The sequence below is a fragment of the Chinchilla lanigera genome, unplaced genomic scaffold, assembly GCF_000276665.1.
Source record: "Chinchilla lanigera isolate Chin_1 unplaced genomic scaffold, ChiLan1.0 scaffold00050, whole genome shotgun sequence".
NCBI classification, from domain to species: Eukaryota; Metazoa; Chordata; class Mammalia; order Rodentia; family Chinchillidae; genus Chinchilla; species Chinchilla lanigera.
The window spans coordinates 2973580-2995977 of NW_004955451.1; the positions used below are offsets into that span (position 1 = coordinate 2973580).

Consider the following 22398-nt stretch of genomic DNA (forward strand, 5'->3'; position numbering starts at 1 on the left):
TTTTTTTTTTTAAACTAGGAATCAAACTCATGACCTTGAGCTTGCCAGGCAGACCCTGTGCCATTGAGCTATAATCCCCGGCCACTCCAACTATATATGTTAAACATGGCTTATATGACCTAACACACAAGATGATTTTGAAAATATAACACATATATCTTCAATATGCTATTTAAGAGGATACATTAAAGTCATGTTCAAAGACTTTAAAAATAATACTTATTTTAGGTAACTTGTTGAGTTAATACTCTAATGGCAGAGAAGCAAACTATTTCAAAATCAAAAGATCACCAGGGAAAATCCTAGCAAGCCCAAAATGTTAAATTATCAACTTCAATGAGAATCTTCTTGAAATGACAATGTTAAGATCAAATACCTAAGGCACTCAAATTACCTACCTTGAAATGGACTATTAGACTGTTGAGCAAGGGTAATATGCTCTTCACTGAGAAGGTATACAGGTTGATGTTGATTAATTTCCACACTGGTACAAACATTGCTGTCTCCATGCAAGAAAAAGGTGAAAGAGCAGGACAAGTGTTCACTAATAAAGAAGAAAAAGTTGTATTTTAATAATGATTATTGGTCAAGAAAAAGTTAACTTGCTTTCCTTCATTAAGAAATTAAACCACAACAACATATATTGTCTTTAGCCCAGAAATTTTTCACCATCTTAAGAAAAAAAAGCCATGGATATGAGCAAAGATTTAGCTACAAAAAATGTTCACAGTACTGTTTATAACAGAAAACACTGCAGATAGAAATAAGTGAAGGACACACATATATACAATTATTATATAACTGCAAAAATAAGTTCAGGAGGGTACATTTAATGTTAATGAATACTACCAGGCTACCAAAAAAGTATGGTTTTAATTTTTTTTCAAGAGGGGTAAAAAAAATGGTACTTAGTTAAAAACATCTAGATTGGCCAGGCATGGTAGCGTACGCCTGTAATCTCAGCACTTGGGAGGCTCAGGTAGGAGGATCGTTGCAAGTTTGAGACCAGCCTGGGCTACAAAGTGAGCTCAAGGCCAGCTGACTGCATAGCCAGACCCTGTCTCAAAAAGACCAAAAAAAAAAAAAAAAAAGCCACCATCTAGATTGGCAAGAGAATTAATGGTCACAATTTTTATTTATGTTCGTTTTTCCTACTCTCATTTTATTACTTCTGAAATTGGGCTGTATCCAATCAATCATTTAATGAGTCTCTAGCCAATGAAATTAATTTAAAGCAATGATAGATCTTACAAGTGAAAGCTAAGAATCAAGAATATATGTGAGATAAGACTATCACATGAAATTTAGGTATAGCTGGATATACAGACTGAAAAATAATTCCAAGAGGACAGCAGATATATCCTTAAGATAGATTAGAATCAAGTAGCAGAGAATTCATTTTAAAGACCTAGTTCTGTAACATAGAACCATTCCCATTCCCTTGGGAGGCTGAGGCAGGTGGATCAGCTGAGCCCTGGAATTTGAGGCCAGCCTGGGCTACAAAGTGAGCTCAAGCCCAGCCTGAACTGCATAGCAAGACCCTGTCTCAAGAAAGACCAAAAGGAAAAAACAAAAAAAAACCAACCATTAATCAACTCAAAACATGTACATGGGCCAGGGATACAGCTCAGCAGCACAGTACCTGTCTGGCAAGCATGAGGTTGTGAATTTGATTCCTGGTACCAAAGAAAAAACCATGTACCTATGTATTTATATATAAATCCTTGAGTTTTTTCTGGAGAGGGCAGGACATAAAAATTTTAAGTTATAGTAAAAGTAATGCTAAAGCTAACAAAAATGGAAACATCACAGAAGGGCAGAAAAGAGGTAAAATTACAGCAGCGAGAATATATGTGGGGAGTCAATAGGTAATATGTAAAGTTGATAGAATAAATTAAAATTGAAGTATATTACTCAGATTATAAAGTAACTGACAGAAGTTGGTCTACAGACACTAAGTCATCTCAACTATTACAGTCTGTTACAGATTAAACTCCTACTCTTTCCCCCTTGTCATGAATGCATTTGACTAATCTAATATTTATGTATTTGTTTGTTTTTTGTTTTTTTTTTTTTTTTGAGACAAAATCTCACTAGGCAGTTCAAGCTGGCCTTGAGCTCACTCTGTAGCCCAGGCTGGTCTCAAACTTGCAAGGATCCTCCTGCCTCAGCCTCCCAAGTGCTGGGATTACAGGTGTGTGTCACCACGCCCGGTGACTAATCTAATATTTAAAAAATAAAAACTGAAAAAGTAGCTGACAGAAAACAATAACACGGCTGGGCGTGGTGCCGCACCCTGTAATCCCAGCACTCAGGAGGTTGAGGCAGGAGGACTGCTGTGAGTACAAAGTGAGTTCAATGCTAGCCTGAACTTCACAGCAAGACCCTGTCTCAAAAAGCCGAAAAATAAAAAAAATAAAAAATAAAGCTCAGCTTTCACAATAAGAATCAATAGGCATTGTCTAAAGTTGACAAATCAGATAATTTCCTACCACTTTGTCTGTAATTTGGTAAGCCTCCCCTATTATTATGTTATTCCTCTTTTACTCTTTAAAATAAAAATAAATCAATAAAGTTGACAAATCAATGCCTAGAGACATAAGATATCTGGAATTAGAATAGTAACTGCCAGAACTAGAAAGAAAGTTAAGGAGCAAAAAAAAACCCAACCTGATTATCTTGGGGGATGGAATTGTGGTATCTGATCTGGGACTATTTTGTTATTTTTAGTCATATTCTGTTCTACTTGAATTGAATGGTTGGGTGGGAGGGGTGGCCAGCACTGGGCACTGACTCCAGGGCCTAACTGATGCTAGCTAGCCAAATTCTCCACCAAAGACTTCTTTATAAAAATTCCAGGGTCTCACTACATTGCCCAGACTGGCCTTTAAATTTGTAAATCCTTCTGCTTCAGCCTTCTGAGTAGCTAGGATTACAGGTATGTGCCAACACACTCAGCTTTAAAATTACTTTTATTAATTAATTATTTTTTTTGTACCGGGAATCAAACACAGGACCTTGCACTTGTCAGGTAGGTGCTTATGCCACTGAGCTACATCCCTGACCCCTACAATTACTTTTAAATTTCTAAAAGCTCATTAATATAGTCAGTGGTTACTACATTTTTGTACACTGATTTTTTTGTTTTATATAATTAAAAAAAAACAACACCAAAACTAGGTTCTGTTTGACCTAGCTATTTCCCTTCTTGATATTGTCCCGAAAAAACTAAAAGCACCATACCAGTGCAATACATGCACACCCATGTTTACAGTCGCAGAGTTTGTAACACCTAAATCTTGGAAACAACCCAAATGTCCATCAATCAACAAAGATGCAGAGTTTTTTTATACAATGGAGGGCTACTCTGCCATAAAGGGTAAACTTCAGACACTTCCTAGGTAAACAGATGAAATAAGGACCAAAATGTATAACAGGTATTGGGAAATAGGAAGAAAATGTTCAAACAGAAAGGGGAACTGGGGGGAGGGGTAAAGGAAGGAAGGGAAAAGAAAAAAGTTGAGAAAAGAAGGAAAAAAAATGGAAGCAAAGCTTTTATAAATAAGGAAGGGAAGAGGGTTTGTAGGAAAGCTGGTGGAATGGGAAAAAAATCAAGATATATAATGTACAGATTAAAATTTCCTATGATGAGTGTGATCATTATGTATACCTACACTACCAATAAACTTAATTTTAAAAGAAAAGAAAATGTTCAAATGAGAAGAGGAATAAGGAAGAAGTGGGGAAAGAAAGGAAGAAAGGAACAGAAAAATGAGAACAGAAAAAAAATGGAAACAAAGCCTTTGGAAATAAAGAAGAGAGGAAAGGCTGAAGCAAGGGGAGGGGAATGGGGAAAAAAAGAAGATATCTCATGCACAGGTACAAATTCCCTATGATCATATATATTAAAATGCACCAATAAAAATAAATACATTTCTAAAACTTGTGAATAATATAATCAGTGGCTACTATATTTTTGTATGCTGATTTTTGTTTTTACGTAACCACCCATATAGAAATAATTTAGAATTTACAGAAAAGTTACAAAGATAACACAGGCAATTCCCATGTCACTCTACCCAGTTTCCCCTATTGCTACTATCTTCAACATTTGCCAAACAAGTGATGTGTTACTATAATTAAATCCCAGACCCTGTGAATTTCCACTTAAGTGTTTTTCTGTCTTAGTATCCAATCCAGGATACTATATTAAACTTTACCAATGGTTTTTAATAGGAAAGAAAAAATTAAAGACTGGTTCTCCTCATTAAAATGCTAATCATCCTGGGATAGTTATTAATGGAAGAATTATGACCATAGAGTAGTGGTGGCGAACCCACGGCATGTGTGCTATAATAGGCTGTTTATATCATTGAAAGCTCTAAAAGGTTTGCCATCACTGCTACGGACATTTTTTTGGTTAAAGGGATATAAATCTTAATAATCAGCAACTCAAGATGTGTAGAGAGACTATTAACTAACTCTGAGAGCTGCCCATCCAGAGAAAGACCACTGCTATTTCCCTTTTAAAATAATAAACTCACTTTCATTTTCTTTGTTTTTGTTTTGAGACAGTCTCACTTTGTTTCTCAGGCTGATCTCAAACTCTGGGCTCAAGCGATCCTACATGTCAGCTTTCAGCGTGCCAGGACTGCAGAAGCGTACCACTGTAACCCCACTGCAAACTCATATTCCTTCACTGGTACTGAGGACTGAACCAACAGCACTCTACCAATCAGTTACATCCCCAGGATCCCCTTTTTTTCTCCCCCGGTACTGAGGATTAAACCCAGGTCCCTTGCATTGAGTTACATGTCTACGTCATTTTATTTTTTATTTTGAAACAGGGCTGGCTAAATCACTAAACTGCCTGTGCTGGGCTCAACCTTGTGAACTACCTTCTTCGGCTTCCCAGACTTCTGGGATTACAGGATTATGCCACCATATGGCTCCTTTTTACTATTATTTACTATTATTCATTAAGTTGTCCAGGTGGACTCAAACTTGTGACTCTTCTTTCTCAGCCTCTCAAAGGTGTGAGATTAAAGGCATATACCACAGCCCAGCAAAGCTCACTTTTATTAGTGCGATCCCAGAGTATTTTCCAGCAAAGATATCTGTACTACAAAACACACAACCTACAAACCTAACTCCAAATAAGGACACAAGGGGCCGGGGATTTAGCTCAGCGGCACAGCATCTGCCTGGCAAGTGCGAGGTCGTGAGGTTGATTCCCGGTGCCGGGGGTGTATGTGTGTGGGGGTGGTGCTGCTCCAAATAAGTGCACCAATAGGTACACATTTACATAGAATCTGTACTGGCTGGGGTTATAACTCATTGGTGGAGCACTTGCCTAGGATGTATAAGGTCCAGGGATTGACACCCAGTACTGCCAAAAAATAAAAGAGCTTTGTATTAAATTCATTGTTATATTCAGATCTGTAAGCACTATATACCAAGTCACCAAGTAAAAGCAAGTGTTATTTCTTTCTCATCAAAAAAGTTTTAGGATAAAGCTGGGCGTGGAGGTACACATCTGTAATTCCAGCACTCAGCTGAGGCAGGAGCACTGCCACAAGTTTTGAGCCCAGCGTGGGCTACACAGTGAGTTCAAGACCATCCTAGAATATATTGCAAGGCTCTGTCTCAAAAAAAAAAATTAGGATAAACAGATGTCACTGTGCTCAACACAATTATTTAATTATAATTAAATAAGTACAGTAGCAAAAATCAAGTATAGGATATTACCAAGTGTCTTAAGAAAATCTACCTACTGAAAATAAATTTCACTTTATTTATTTTTTCTGGTAATGGGAATCGAACTCATGACCTCACACTTGCCAGGCAGGCACTGTGCTGCCCAGCTAAATCTCCAGCCCTTGAAAATAAATTTTTAATTCCTAAGGAGAAAAAGAATAGAACTCAGGTATCAACACAAAGCTCTGCTGATATGCTGTAGAGTCAACTCCAATATCCATTCTTCTCCGACCTCTCCCTTACTGGTCTCCCTCCAAAACAGTATGTCCCCTCTCCTCTCACTATGACCTGCCTGATGTTTGTTTCTTAAACACACCAGGCCTTCACACCTACTTTTTTTTTTAACCTAAAACACACTAATTTTTCCTTTTTCAGTTGCTTGTTCAAATGATTTCTTCTAAGAAGGCATTTCACAGACTATTTATTTACAACTAAGCATGTTTCTTTTCTTACCAAATCTGTTATTCATATACTTTGAGCTACAATATAAATTATTCCAATTTTTTACCCTCTCAATCTGTATTTTCAATTCAATCCATCACCAATTATTACTGATTCTACCATTTTGTTTTGTTTTGTTTTGTTTTGTTGAGACAGGGTCTCGCTACGCAGTTCAGGCTGGACTTGAGCTCACTTTATAGCCCAGGCTGGCCTCAAACTCAGAACAATCCTCCTGCCTCAGCCTCCCGAGTGCTGGGATTACAGGTGTGAGCCACCATGCCCGGTTAGCTTTTAAATATCTATGATTAGTGAATTCTGTCTTTTAGAGTCAGAATTGGTAAAATCTCCTAATTTACCTCCCTGCCTCACACTGCTACCAATAATCTTTCTAAAAATTCTGATCATGTAACTGAAAAGCTCAAAATTATTCAGTAGTTTTCCTAAATACTTCCTCGACTAAATCTAGAAACTTTAGCATAGCACTTGACACCCTTCAGAACCTGATCCCTGCCAAACTCTTGAAACTGAGGTACTTAACCCACAAGGAACTTCCCCTTTGCCACAGACTTGTTCCCACTTTTTAAAAAATTTTTAGTTTTTTTATTGTTCCCACTTCTTAATCTCTCATAACTTTACTGCTGAATTATAAATTCCTTTGAAAGAATTAAAACTTTATTATCTGTTGAGTCATCTGCTCCAATTCTTTACCCTTTTTAAAAAGTTGAGATAAAAACAAACATAAAATCTATTCGCAGCCGGGTGTTGTTGTGCACACCTGTAATCCTAGCACTCGGGAGGCTGAGGCAGGAGGATTGCTGCCAGTTCGAGAGCAGCCTGGGCTATATAATGAGCTCAAGGCCAGCCTGAACTATATAGTGAGACCCTGTCTCATAAAAAAAAAAAAAAAAAAAAAAAAAAAAAAAAAAAAACCTACTATCTTAAGTGCACAAACCAGTACACTGGTAAGTACATTCACACTTTTACAAACAGAAAGTCTATAACTTTTCCATCCTGCAACTCTATATCCATTAAACAATAACTTAGTATAATGTCCCACTCTGTAGGGTGGCATTTTCTTGTTAACATGTCCTTTGTTTCTAGGTTTTATATTATCCTGCCTGTCTACTGTGGCTTTTGATGCCTGTGCTTTTGGTCTCGTATCTAAAAAATCATTGCCAAGTGTGTCTTTACTGTTTTTTTTTAGTGGTGGTACTAGGGATGAAACCCAGGGGTGAGCTACATCCCAAAACCAATTGTAGTTTTTATTTTGAGACAGAGTCTTGCTAAACTGCCCAGATGGATCTCAAACTTTTGACCTCTCTGCCTCAGCCTCCCTCACTGCTGGGGTTATAGGCATCCAGGTTCTTACAGTTATATGTATAAGGCTTAGGTGTTCAGCCCATTTTTAATTTTTACATGTACACACTAAGGCTTCAGCTTGGTTCTTCTATGTGTGGACATTCAGTTTTTCCAAAACTATCTGTGGACTGAGTCCTCACAGAGTGGATTAGCCCATTTGTCAAAAATCATCTGATCATATATGGACAGTTTATTTCCAGGCTCTCTATTCTACTCCACTGGTCTACCTTTATGTCAGTAGTGCACTGTTTTGATTACTGCAGCTTTGAAATATGTTTTGTCCACCACTGCCTTTATCCAATCTATCAGGAAGAACTGCAAAGTTCATACTAACTAGAGATGAAGCATACATTTCCAAATCTTGACTTCGGGATTACTTTGTGACTTGCTTTTGCCAAGCCGACACTTGAAATAGTTTATGCAATTCAGCTTGCTTCTTTCAACACCATAAAAACATTTCCTGTCTGGTTCATCTGTCTATGACAGGCAAGAAACCCACAAAATAGACCTCTACCCAATCTGTAGTTTACAGACTGGCAAATGCCAAACCCCAAGGTCACCTGCAGATAAATTGGTGAGAACACATAACTGCTATTTTTTTTTTTTTTTTAGTTTTTTTGGTTTTTCTCCGGTACCAGGAACCGAACTCACGACCTTGTGCTTGCCAGGCAAGCACTTTTGCCGCTGAGCTAAATCCCCAGCCCCCAATAACTGCTATTTTTAAACCACTAAATTTTGGGGACGGTTTGGTTACACAACAATAGCTGATACAGAAATTGATGCCAAAAGTGAGCACAGGTTTAAAATACGTGGCACAGGTTTTAGGATCTGATAGTAGATGACAAGAACTCTAGGACGTTAGGAAAATGGTCAGAGAACTTACAGGAGGCTGGAAAAATGGTCACCCATGGTATATAATGGACAAATACTTAGTAGAACAGTTGCTCAAAATAATCTAGAAGGCAGAAAACGCTGACCTAATGAACTTAACAGACCTGATGGAACAGATCAGGTCAAAATGCAGATTGATTGTTACTAGCTATAACTGAGGAAGTACTAAGAGAGAGAGATTCAAAAGACAACTTGCTGGTTTATGAATATAATTTAAAAAGAACTGAGTCAGTCCAAAGCCTATAGAAAAGAAAAATAAAGTGTTTCCCAGAAGTCACTGGTGCAGCCATTATAACAAAGCCTCAAGGAAAAGCCTCCATTAAGTGTGTGACTCTGGACTGGAAGTGTACAGTTCAGTGGTAGAACATGTGCTTAGCAGGCACAAGATCTGGGGTTTGATCCCCAGCAGCAGACAAAAACATACACAAAATCTTTGATCATGGCTGAATTATAGGCCATTTAAATACATAGATAGTTTTTAAACAGTATTTTAATCTTAGCAAAACATTAATGTTTAATTTCTGAGAGGAACATACCTATCATGCTCACCATATGTACTGACATAAACAGGCAGAAATCAATTTTCAAAGTACTTTTCTCTCTACAATGACAGTCTATTAACAAGACGATAAAACATTACAGAATAAATAAAAAATTAATTTTCAATCTGTTAGAATAATTTTGGAGGTTTTTTCAGGCAACTTCAGAACATTTAACTATGTCTTGATAGGTGGGGCAAAAATTTACTTTTTTGTTTGGTAGACAAGGTCTCACTATGTAGTTCAGGCTGGCCTTGAACTCATTATATAGCCCAAACAGGCTTCAAACACACAATGATCCTCCTGCCTCAGCCTCCCTAGCACTGGGATCCAGCTCTGTGCCATCAAACCTGGCAGCACAAAAATTTTTAAAGACCTTAAAGGGAAGGGGCGGGGGAATACAGAGATATAGATAAATGCAAAAGGACATTTATTAAGGATTTGGGCAAGTATAATCTAGAGAAATTACAGTTTTATTAATAATAGGGAATAAATAAGTATGCTACGGAAATAAATGATTCTGAAAACTGTACTTTAAACTGTTTTTAAAAACTAGAGAATTTTTAAACTAAATTATAAATACTTCGAAGAATATCTGTAAGTACCAATAACCAAAACAGCCTCATATTCTTTAGCTTTAAAAGACAGACTAGGACGCACAAATTTTATATGCTCACATCTACTTTTGCTTTATTCAGTGAAGTTTGTTTCTTTGCTGTTTTCTGGGTGTGTGTGTGTGTGTGTGTGTGCGTGTGTGTGTGTGTGTGTGAATGAGGGGGCTGTACAGAGCCTTCATACTGAACTACATCCACAGCCCTTTTTTATTTGAGACAGAATCTCACTCAATCACTGAAGTTGCTCAGGCGAGGCTCGAACTTCGAATCCTCCTGCCTCAACCTCCTGCACTGCTGGGACTGTAGGCATGTGCCACTGCATCTGGCTTAAAATACAGTCCTTCAAAGTACCACTTTTCATACCTGTAACCCCAAAACTCAGAAGACTGATGCAGGAAGACTGCCACAAGGTTGAGGTGAGCGTAAGAGCTATATATAGTAAATTTCCATTTGTCCAGTGAGTGTTTGACTTTTTCTTTTTTTTTTTTTTTGATACCTGGAATCGAACTCATGATCTTAAGCTTGCCAGGCAGGCGCTGTGCCACTGAGCTTTATCCCTGGCCAATTTGACCATTTTAACTTTAAATCAGGAAAGAAAACTTGACAAAAATAAAAAACAGCAAAGCTGACTTTCTGATGTAAAGTGCTAACTTGTCTCCAAGGTTTCTTTGTAAATACCACCCGATATGCCAAAGCAAGAATATGTGCCCACTGCTCTCAGTTCCCCAATTATCTCTAGCACCTACTTCTCAGCACTCTCAAGTCTAGCAGTGTATGAACAAGGAAAATCAGCTCTTTAGTAAATGATCCCAACAGAGTCTGATCCTAATGCAATATAAAAAGGTTTAAAGTAAAGCAATTTTCTGAATATTGGAGAAAAAAATATTCTAAGTATTTTAAACATGGGATATTTCCAAGAGGCTTATATTAATGGCAATGTACTAGCCAGAATGTTAAAAAAAAAAAAAAAGTTAGGGTAATATTGATAAACTAAATTCAGAATGCCTTTTCTTTCAGGGAAGAAATGTTATCATTTATAACACCATCTCCTGAAACATTTTTGTACGGCAGCACTTACAAAAGTAAAGTTAAAACTAACTACAGGAAGTAGGTGTGGTGACACACACCTGTAATCCCAGCACTCAGGAGGCTGAGGCAGGAGGATCATATATCATATTGAGTGCAAGGTCAGCATGGGCTACAAAGTAAACTCAAGGCCAGAGTGAACTGCATAGTGAGACCCTGTCTCAAAAACAAACACCTAACTACAGCAGTTGGGCAGGACCCCAGTACTCTGGGAGGCTGAAGCAAAAAAGATGCCAAATTTGAACCCAGCCTCGGAAATTTAGTGAGATTTTTGTTTCAAAAAATAAACAGGGATGGAGATGTAGCTCACTGCAAAAGACCCTGGTTCAAACCCCAGTATGTTCAAAAAGAAAAAAAAGAGCAATCGTAGTTTAAGCTAGTCTTAAACTCTATGAAGCCCAAGCAACGTGCCCTACCTTGGCCTTCTTAGTGCTGCGATTACAACATGCACCACCATGCCCAGCTGACTACTTTTTTAAAAACAGAAATAAGTGTAAATTTGTGTAGAAGTCAAAGCTCTCCTATATTGCTGACAGAGATGTAAACACTACAGCCACTGAGCAAAGTAGTCATGGCAATACCTCAAATAATTAAATTTAGAACTGCCATATGATCTGGCAATTCATGCCTAAGTATGTACCCAAAGGAATGAAAAGCAGGTACCTGAAGAGGTATTTGCACACCAGTGCTGACAGCAGCAGCATTATTCACAATAGCCAAAAGGTGGAGCAATTATCCACTGACTATCTCTTCTATGTGTATGACGGTATATTACTTAGCCTTCAAAAAAGAAATCCAGCCAGGCGTGGTAGCACATGACTGTAATCCCAGCACTTGGGAGGCTGAGGCAAGAGGATCATCACAAAGTGAGTCAAGGCCAGCCTGAACTGCATAGCGAGACCCTGCCTCAAAAAGACATTAAAAAAAAAAAAAAAGAAATCCTGATATTTTGCAAATGGGAAGGGGACCAGGAAATGGAAGGGGGCAGAAGAAGGGGAGTGGAAGGGAAGTAAAAAGAACTAAGATGTGTTAAGTACATGTACCAATTCCCCATAATAAATTTATGTACTATGAATATGTACTAAAACTTTTTTTAACTTTTTTTGACAGGGAGAGGTTGAATTCAAGGATGGCCTTGATCTCACTATGTAGCCCAGGCTGGCCTCAAACTCACGGTGATCCTCCTGCCTCAGGCTTCCAAGAGCTAGGATTACAAGGCATGTGCCCCAACACCCAACTTTAAAATTTTTTAAAGAAAGAAATTCTGTCACACGTTATAACCATGGATAAACCTCAAAACTACTAAGTGAAATAAACCAAACACAAAAGAACAAATATTACATAATGCCACTTATGTGAAATATGTGGAACATTCAGATTCATACAGCCAGAAAGAATGACGGTTACCAGAGGCAAAGGGTGGCAGAGGGTGGAGCAGGGGTGGAACAGCACAAAGAATTATTATTTTATGGGCAGATTTTCACTTTGGGATGATGGAAAAGTTCTGGAGTTGTAGGGATCACTGCAAAACAATGTGATGCATTTAACATCAATTTTACACTGAGAAATCATAAAAAGAGTCAAGTTTATGTTATATAAGTAATTTTAATTCCCTGATCATTTTTATTTCATGAGTTCAAGTTTCTAAACTTGTCTTACACATCAGCGGCTTTTAAAAATTCCAAAGCCTAAACCAGGCATGGTGACACATGCTTGTAATCCCAACACTCTAGCAGGCTGAAGCAGGCAAATCCAAGTTCAAGCATGTCCAGGGCAACTGAGGGACTCAGCAAGACCCTGTCTCAAACTAAAAAGAGGCTGGAGCTGGGCATGGAGGCGCACACCTACAATCCCACTTTGGTGTGAAAGCCCTGGGATCAATCCCCAGCCCAGGTCACATGCTCAGGTTAAAACAACAGTATCAGTAACATTTTGAGGCTTTCCAAGTGACTTATATATCCACACATGTTTGCGAACCACTGCATTAATCTATATTTCTGCAGCCTTCAAAGAAATTTTCTACTCACACTTTTATAGGTATAATATCAATGTCAGGCATTTTTAACATAGCTGTGTATGTGTAAATCTTGTATATACTACATTTCTACTGGGTAAGTACATTACTTAATATTACGTAGTAAGAATTCTTAGAAAGTAACAACATTATTCTGGGCAACTTCAAGTCCTTTCCAAGTGTCCTTTCTTGTTGTTTCTATGCACTCTGTTTTCACTATTTTCTACCACTTTAAAAAGATGTAAATGCAGGAGATGCAATGGTCTACAAAGTTCTCAATCTGTCTCATATTTTTCACGCCCTATAAACCAGCTCCATGACTCAGTAGCCCATGGAGAGAGTGAAGAGACAGACCACAGTGCAGAAAAAACAGGTGGCAGGCTGGGCGTGGTAGTGCACCCCTGTAATCCCAGCACTTGGGGGGCTGAGGCAGGAGGACTGTTACAAGTTCAAGGCCAGCCTAGGCTACAAAGTGAGCTCAAGGCCAGCCTGAACTGCATAGAGAGACCCTGTCTCAAAAAGACAAAAAAAAAAAAAAAAACAAAACAGGAGGTGGCAAACTGCACCCCCTCCCCAGCTCTGGCTTGCAGTATGACAGGAGAGGATCCAATTTACAGAGAGACAGTAAGGGTGAGTGACTCTAGAGGCCTCCAGGAAGAAATGCACCAGTGGAATGGAGTAGTAAATGCTGTAACCTCCAACAGCTGGTAAGTGACTCCAGTTCAAGTGACTGCCACATCCCATAAAGAGGGTGCTTGACCAAACGCCACTTTAGAGAGGGGCCAAGTAAACCTGGGACTCCGAGCAGCTATGGGTTGGTTTCATCACAGAGCTCCCAGTGTTGAAATCTCAGTGACTGGGTGAGGGACAATGGCAGGAGACATCCGTGAGGGAGCCGAGTAAGGTCAGGCTGTTAAGAGACATCCAAGGTGTTGCCAGCCAAACAACTCAGGCCCCAGCCCCACAACCAGAGGCCAGGATGAGCCTGAACTTCTGTGGTGTTCAAAGCATCACCTCTGCCTCCTTTGTCTACTAGTAACAGCAAAGATATGCCCTGAATTGGACACTACCACAAAACTGCAGACTTCAGAACATCACCACAGGTTTCAAATCACTGAGAAATCTTCTTTGTTTTGCTTGTTTTTGTTTTCCTCATGAGTGTGAACACTGTCTTTTAGTTTTTATGTTTTGTTGTATTCTTGTTTTTCCCTTCTTTCTTTCCCCCTGTCTTATTCACCAGTTTCCCCAAGCTTTGGTAATCTTCCTTTTTCTTTCAGCCTTGCTTCTTATCTTTTCCTCTTATTTCTCTATTTTTTTCCTCTTATCTCTTTTAAATTTTCTCCCTAGTGTAAAAATCACTCTACTGAGTGGATATTTACCGTATATAATTTTCTGATTTTAGGTTCTGTTATGTAACTATAAATTTTGCACCTATAGTTAAAGGTGGCAAAGTAACAGTTATCACAGTTTGTCATTTTCTACACTGTGGTTGATGCTACTGTTAGTGCTGCTTGTACTACTTTAGCCAAGGTGACATAGTTGTGATCAGTTGTCCTTCTTTGTAGGTCAATACCAAGATTATCTGGGGGTCAGAATACCACACTCCAGTACCAAAGAACTGGGTGCCAGGTCAAACAAGTAGCCAGCCACCTCTCATCCTTAATAATTTGAAGAGGATCATGAGACAGACTCAAAAGTCAAAACCCTGCTACACCTAGAAGACATCTCTGAGAAGTAATCATATCCTAAAGAGGTCTCAATACTGGTAATAAAGCTTCCTACCATAAATAATTTGCAGGCATCAATGAAAAACAGAAATTTTAAAAAACAGAAAAAGAAAACATGGACGCAAGATGCAACCTGAGATCCCCAGCTCACCCAAGGCAAATCCAGGGGAAGTGAAGTGGTAATCAAAAGCCACTCAGCTGAATTTTATGAACCTTATGGAAATAACAAAGCAGATGAACGAGTCTCTAGAAAAAAATGTATCAGAAATACCTACACAGACAACTAGAGAGATGATGACCATATTGAAGGATATGGTTAGTAAATCTAGAGTAGATACAGATGAAAAACAGGGGAGCCTAGGAAAATAACAGAAATCATGAATGCCCAACACAGGAAAGAACTAGATTCTGTAAAACAAATTCAAACAGATATCCAGATTAAAAATTCTACTGAAATGCAGCTGATTCAACCAATATGAAGACAGAATATCAGATCTAAGACAGGTTAGTGGTTAGCAATCATCAAATGACACACTTCTTAAAAATAACAAAGGACCACTAAAAATCAATCCTCCAGTTGCTAGATGATGTAAAGAATAAGATTAATCAAAATAAAGGAAAAACCAGAAAACAGAACAAAGGACACAAAAAACCTGTTTACTGGGGGCCGGCAATACAGCTCAGCGGCACAAGAGCCTGCCTGGCAAGTGCAAAGTCCTGAGTTCAATTCCTAGTATCCCCTTCCAGAAAAAGAAAAAAAAAAAAAAAAAAACCTGTTCACAGAAGTAATAGCAGAAAATTTCCCAAGCATGGAAAAAGAATTTGATATACAGAGAAATGAGATATACAGAACTAGAATTAGCTATGATCAGAAAAAAACGAACAACCAAGGCATATAACAGTCAAGGTTTCAAAAATTACACATAAGAACAGAATATTAAAAGCTGCTAGAGAAAAGAAACAAATCACCTATAAAGGAAAACCCATGAAAATCATGGACTTCTTAACAGAAACCCTTAGGTCAAGGAGAGCTTAAAATATTTAAACCCAGAATGATGTACCCCTCAAAATTATCTTTCAAAATCGATGGAGAAGATACTTCCATGATAACACCTGCAGAAATTCACAACCACCAAACAAGTGCTACAAAAAGTAATAAAGGATATTCCAGAAAAAGACAACAAGAACAACGATTTCATGAATTCCAATGGAATAAATTCACCAAGCAAGGCAAGCAATTAAATGGAGATGGGATGGGGAGAAAAGGAATCAACAACAGTAAAATAACGTGACAAGAACGTCAATACTTATCAGTTATAAACAACAATATACTGCATACAAGAAACACATTTCACTCAAAAAGAAATTCACAGACTGAAAATTAAAGAATGGAAAACAATATTCCATGTGACAGAAACCTGGAAAAAAGCAGGGGTAGCTATTCTATTTGCAAACAAAGTGGATTTCAAGCTATGACTAATCAGAACAAAGAAGGGCACTACATACTTGTTAAAGGAACAATGCAAGAGGAAGAGATAATAATCATAAACATATATGCACTGAATACCTGCATACCCAACTATATAAACAAACAACAGATATGAAAAATTAGATAAGTACTAATACAATAGTAATGGGGAACCTCAACACCCCACTGTCACAAATAGATCAACTAGACAAAATTAACAAAGAAGTATCAGAACTGACCCAAACCTTTGAACAATGGACTTAGTAAATATCTACAGTGTTCCACCCTACAACACCAGAATACATACTCTTCTCAGCTGCACAAGGACTCTCTCCAAAATAGTCCGCATACTAGCTCACAAACACACTTCAGTAAATACAAAGGAACTGAAATTATCCCATGCGTATTATCAGATCACAGTGCAATGAAATTGGCAATCAATGGTAAAAGAAACCACAAATACTACATAAACACATGGAAATTAAATAACACCCTCCTGAACAACCAATGGATCACAGATAAAATTAAAAGAAATTAAACCAGGCGTGGTGATGCATGCCTGTAATCCCTGCACTTGGGAAGCTGAGGCAGGACTGCCACAAGTTTAAGGACAGCCTGGGCTACACAAGTTCAAGAGGTCAGCCTGAACTACATAGCAAGACCCTGTCTCAAACCACTCCCCCAACCAAAAAAATGGAAAAAAAAAAAAAAAAAAAAAAAACAAGAAGAAATTAAGGCAGTTTCTACAGTTAAATGATAATACCAATATGACATACTGGAACTTCTGGGACACAATGAAAGCAGTCCTATGGGGGAAAATTTATAGTGGTGAATTCCCACATCAGAAAACAGACTGAGTTCAAATAAATAACCTAATGTTGAACCTCAACCTTCTAGAAAAAGAAAAGCAAGTTAAATGCCAAAGCACCTATGAGGGACAAATTACGAAGATCAGAACAGAAATTAATGCAATTGAGACTGAAGAAACAGTAGAATAAATGAATTAAAGAGTTGGTTCTTTTGAAAGATTAAATAAAATACACAAACCTTTAGCCAACCTTATCAAACAAAGACTCAAATCCATGCAATTAGGAATAAAAAGGATGTGCCAGGCATGGGGGTGCACACCCGTAATCTCAGCACTAGGGAGGCTGAGGCAGGAGAATCACTGCAACGTGAAGACCAGCCTGAGCTACAAAGTGAGCTCAAGGCCAGCCTGAACTGTACAGTGAGACCCTGTCTCAAAAAGACCAAAAAAAAAAGGAATAAAAAGGATGAAATCACAATGGATCCTGAAAAAATCCAGAAGATCACTAACACCTACTTCAACAACCTGCACTCTAATATGATGGAAAACCCAGAAGAAATGGACAGATTCCTAGATACATGTTAATTACCAAAACTGAATAAAAGATATAAAAATTCTAACTAAACCAGTATCAGTCAATGAAATTGAAGTAATTAAAAAACTACCAACAAAGAAAGCTGTGGTCCTAACAGATTGACAGCTGAATTATACAAGAACTTCAGCAAAGATGTAATGCCACTATTCCTCAGACTCTTCAATGAAATCAAAAGGGAAAAAAAAAAAAAAAAATGAAATCAAAAGGGAAACAATACTCCCAAATTCATTCCTGGAAGCAAGAACTACCCTGATACCAAAACCAGAGAAGGGTCCAACCAGAAAAGAGAACTACAAACTTCTTAATGAACACAGATGCAAAAATCCTCAATGAAATATGGGAAATAGACTTCAGCAAATCATCAAGATGATTATATACCATGACCACATAGGATTTATGCCAGGCATGCAGGGATAATTCAACACATACAAATCAGTAAGTGTAATACTCTACATTAGAACCTAGACAAAAACCACATGATTATCTCAACAGATGCAAAAAAAGCATTTGACAAAGTCCAACACCCATTCATGATAAAAACCCCACAGAAATTTAGAACAAAAGTTTTTTATCTCAAGCTGCTAAAAACTATCTATGACAAACCAACAGCCAGTATCACACTAAATGGTCAAAACCTGAAAAGCTTTCACTCTAAAATCAGCAACAAGACAAGTAGACAATTTCTACTACCACTCCTGTTCTATATAGTTCAGGAAACATTAGCCAGAGCAATTACACAAGAGAAAGAAATAAAAGGATCAAGGATAGGAAAGGAAGAAGTTAAGTTATTATTTACAGATGACATGATATTCTAATAGAAGACCTCAAAAACTCCACCAAAAGACTCCTAGATTTAATAACCAAATTCAGCAGCATACCAGAATACAAAGTCATACTCCAAAATTAACAGCATTCCTATACACAACAAACTCACTGAGAAAGAAATTAGGAAAACCATACCTTTTGCAGTAGCACTAAGAAAAAATGAAATACTTTGGAATCAATATAATGAAGGAAAAGACCTTTACATTGAAAACTAAAGTACTCTGAAAAAGGAGATTGAAGAGGATATCAGACAGTGGAAAGATATTCCTTGTTTTTGGATAGGAAGAACCTATACAGTGAAAATGGTCATACTTACAATAGCATACCTCACAGAACTAGAGAAAACAATCCTAAAATTTATTTGGAATCAGAGAGACCTAATATAGCAAAAGCAACTCTGGGCAACAAATGCAAGTCATGAGATATCACAAGCCCTGACTTGAAACTATACTAAAAAGCTACCATTATAAAAACAGCATTGGGGCTGGGGATTTAGCTCAGCGGCAAAGTGCCTGCCTGGCAAGCGTGAGGTCGTGAGTTCAGTTCCCGGTACTGGAGAAAAACCAAAAAAAAAAAAAAAAAAAAACAAAAAACAAACCAGCATGGAGGAGCCAGGCATGGTGGTGCACGCCTGTAATCCCAGCACTCGAGAGGCTGAGGCAGGAGGATTGTTGCAAGTTCAAGACCAGCCTCGGCTACAAAGTGAGCTCAAGGCCAGTCTGAACTCTATAATGGAGACCCTGTCTCAAAAAAATAAAAACAGCATGGAACCAGGAGTGGTGGCACATGCCTGTAATCCCTGTACTTGGTAGGCTGAGGCAGGAGGATCATTGCGAGTTCAAGGCCAGCCTGGGCCAAAGTGAGCTCAAGGCCAGCCTGAACTGCATAGCGAGACCCTGTCTCAAAAAGACAAACAAAACAAAACCCAGAATGGTACTGGCAGAAAAGCTACATAGACCCTGTCTCCAAAAGAAAAAAAAAAAAGTATTTGACTTAGTAGATCAAGGTTAAAGAAATAAAACAAAGATGGAAACTGAACTAAAACACAGAATTCCATCTAGGAAGACTCAGAAGCTGAAGGCACTGGTATCTCGCTGAAGGCAGATGTACATATGTAAGTAAAAACACAAAGAATATAAATTCAAAAAATAAGCTGGAGTCCCGAATTCACTCTACAATCTTAGAGACAGCCTCTCTTCAACTTCTTCCAGATCCACTGAAACATTTCCAGTTTACACTCTGAGCTGGTGAAAAAACAGAGGGACTCAGAGCTCACAGATCTCAGAAATAGCTGAGGTGGGCTATGGTGGGGTATGCCTGTAATCCCAGCACTAGGGAGGCTGAAACAGAAGGGTTACTTTGAGCTGAAGACCAACCTGCACTATAAAGCAAGACCCTATCAACAACAACAACAAACAAGAACTGAGGTGATACATTTACAAGAGGGACAAAGTGAAAATCCAAACAGTATCTAAGTGACCTCCTTCCCTAAAAGGCCCCAAACTCTGGTAGCCAAGTTTATTCCCCCCCCAGGGAAGGCATTAGACTCCTCTGGAGAAAACTAACAAGGGGTTGTGGAGATAAGAAACAGCAGTGACAGGTAAAAATAGCCAAGACCTACCTTTCACTAATAAAGCCTGCAAACTTTACAAGCTGTGCATACACAGAACTTCCCATCTATTTTGGCGCCTAGATGTCTAAGAAAAAAAAATGACTGCCAATCCTAAATTCTGTAGCCAGTCAAAACTACCAATTAACAAAAAAGAAGTAATGCAGACATTTTTTCTTCAAAAAAGAAGTAATACAGGACCTCAAAAGTCTCATTTCCCATGCATTCTCAGGAAACTATTAGTGGATGCACACCACTAAACGGAAGTATTTTTAAAAAAAAAATTTAAAAGGAAAAATGGAATCTAGGAACTAATGGATCCAACATGAACAGAAAGGTAAAAAGAGTTCCCAAAATGACTACTGTGAAAGATATGTCTGCAAACCAACTAGTACAAATTGGGTAAGAAGAATGAAAGGGCTCTACGCTCTAATAGGTCACTATCCTCTCCCCCAAAATAATAGATTACACAAAATTCCTGAAGGCAGGAAGAAGGGATTTGACTTTGGGTAGACAGTCTAGGGATAAATTACCAAAAGTTATAAAACTCAGGACTCAATTAAGTTTTTTCTATAAAGATCCAGCTATACTGCATTGGAGATGTAGCTCAGTAGAGGAACACTTGTGTAATGTGAACCAGGTCCTCCTGGCTTTGATTTCCAGCACCACAAAAAGGAAAAAAAAAAAAAGAAAAAGAAAAAAGAAAGAAAAGAAAAGAAATTCAGATTTATTTCAGGCTAATGATATTTTTGGCTTTGAAAGCTATCTGTCTCTGATGCAACTGTTCAATTTTGAGGTACTGTTTAGAGTACTTTTAAGGCAGTCTAGGGTAAGCTATTATATTCAGTAGCCTTTAGTGTATTGAACATTTCTGACTTGATATTTTCAAATTACAAGAGTTAACACTGTCATTAGTCAAGAAACATCTGTAATAAAATAGAATTATAATATACTGTAATAACTTAGATGGACATGTTCTCTCTAAAAATATCACTTGAAGGAAACACCTTATGGTTTCTTTTTGGCATATCTGAATTATCAACATTCTTGTACTTTATGCTCATTCTTGTACTTTATGCTTTAATAAAATAAGTTATTTGAACATAAGCATATGACAGTTTGCCAGGTGTGGCAGCCCACGTCTGTTATCACACCACTCAGGAGGCTGAGGCAAGAGGATCGCCGTAACTTTGAAGCCAGTATGAGCTACAAAGTGAGTTCAAGGCCAGACTGAACTACATAGAAGACTCTGTCTCAAAAAAACAAAACAAAACAAAAAAGACAGTTCACCTGCTAACCGAGATGGCTACTAAAGGACTAATAAGTGGGTGGTATTTATAGCATGGATATCCTGCACAATGGGATGATTCAGGTACAGTACATGGTGGGACAGAGCTGGACTATACAAATCATCAAACTACTAAGAAGGGCGTACAATATAAAACTTAAAAACTATTTCTGAGAGCCAGGTGTGGTGGTGCATGCCTGTAATCCCAGCACTCAGGAGGCTGAGGCAGGAGGATCTTTGCAAGCTCAAGGCCAGCCTGGGCTACAAAGTGAGTTCAAGGCCAGCTGAACTGCATAGAGAGGCCCTGTCTCAAAAAAACCAAAAAAAATTGTTTCTGGAATATTCCATTTAATATTTCCAGACCAACAGTAACTGAAACCACAGACAGCCGAAAGTGGGTAATGGAATACTATCCATGAAAGACATTGTTAATTGCCTACCCGATATTTAAACTCTCTTTTACTTGCCTACCTAACACTTACTGCTCTTTTCTTATTGATAAAAGTCTTACCTTGTTCAGAATGGTTATGTTTCATATAAGAGATACCTGCTCTTGTGCTGGGCACAGTGGTGTATTCCTATAATCTCAGCACCCTGGGAGGCTGAAGTAAGAGGATCATAAATTTAAGCCCAGCCTGAACAACTTAGTGAGATCCTGTCTCAAAATAAAAAAAGGGGTGGGGATATAGTACACTGCAAGGGCTCTGGTTTCAATCTCCAGCACCATATAAATAATGGATGAATGGATAGATGGATGACTGAGGCTGTAGTGCAGTGCAAAGGCCCTGGGCTCAATCCCTGGTACTGGGGAGTGGGGGAATTTTGTTTCTCCTAGTATGGTCAACAACACATCAAGTAAAGTTTCCAGAGAAAACAATCTCTCTGATGATCCAGGTGCCACACCTTCTTACTTCTCTTCCTTCTTCTTCCTGCCTGAAATCTACTGTGGGATGTTGAGGCTTGATACCCACAAAGGAGCCAGGCATGGTGGTACATGCCTATAAGGCCAGCACTTGGGAGGCTGAGGCAGGCTGAGGCAGGAGGATCTTTGCAGTCAGCCTGAGGTACATGGTGAGTTTAAGACCAGCCTGAACTGCATACTGAGACCCTGTCTCAAAAAGACACACACACACACAAAAAACCAATCCAACCCCACCCAAAAAAAACCCCACAAAGGTCTTGAAGATAAAACTAAAGGCTAAATATAGCAGATCAAAAACTCCAGGGAACCTGGAGTCCTTGACATTTACTATTTTGTCTTTTTTTTTTTTTTTTCTGTCATTTTGAGACAGGGTCTCGCTATGAAGTTCGGGCAGGCCTTGAGCTCACTTTGTAGCCCAGGCTGGTCTCGAACTTGCAGCAATCCTGCTGCCTCAG

At 38.4% G+C, this 22398-nt stretch overlaps 1 protein-coding gene across 1 annotated transcript in view; it reads right to left on the reverse strand.

Annotated features, from left to right (window-relative positions):
• Window positions 1-22398, reverse strand: part of Med13 (mediator complex subunit 13) — a gene marked incomplete at its 5' end in the record, with an annotated part of 116648 nt that overhangs the window by 81997 nt on the left and 12253 nt on the right. The window contains 1 exon segment of the mRNA XM_013519377.1: window positions 399-544. Within this exon segment, the coding sequence (XP_013374831.1) occupies window positions 399-544 (146 nt within the window).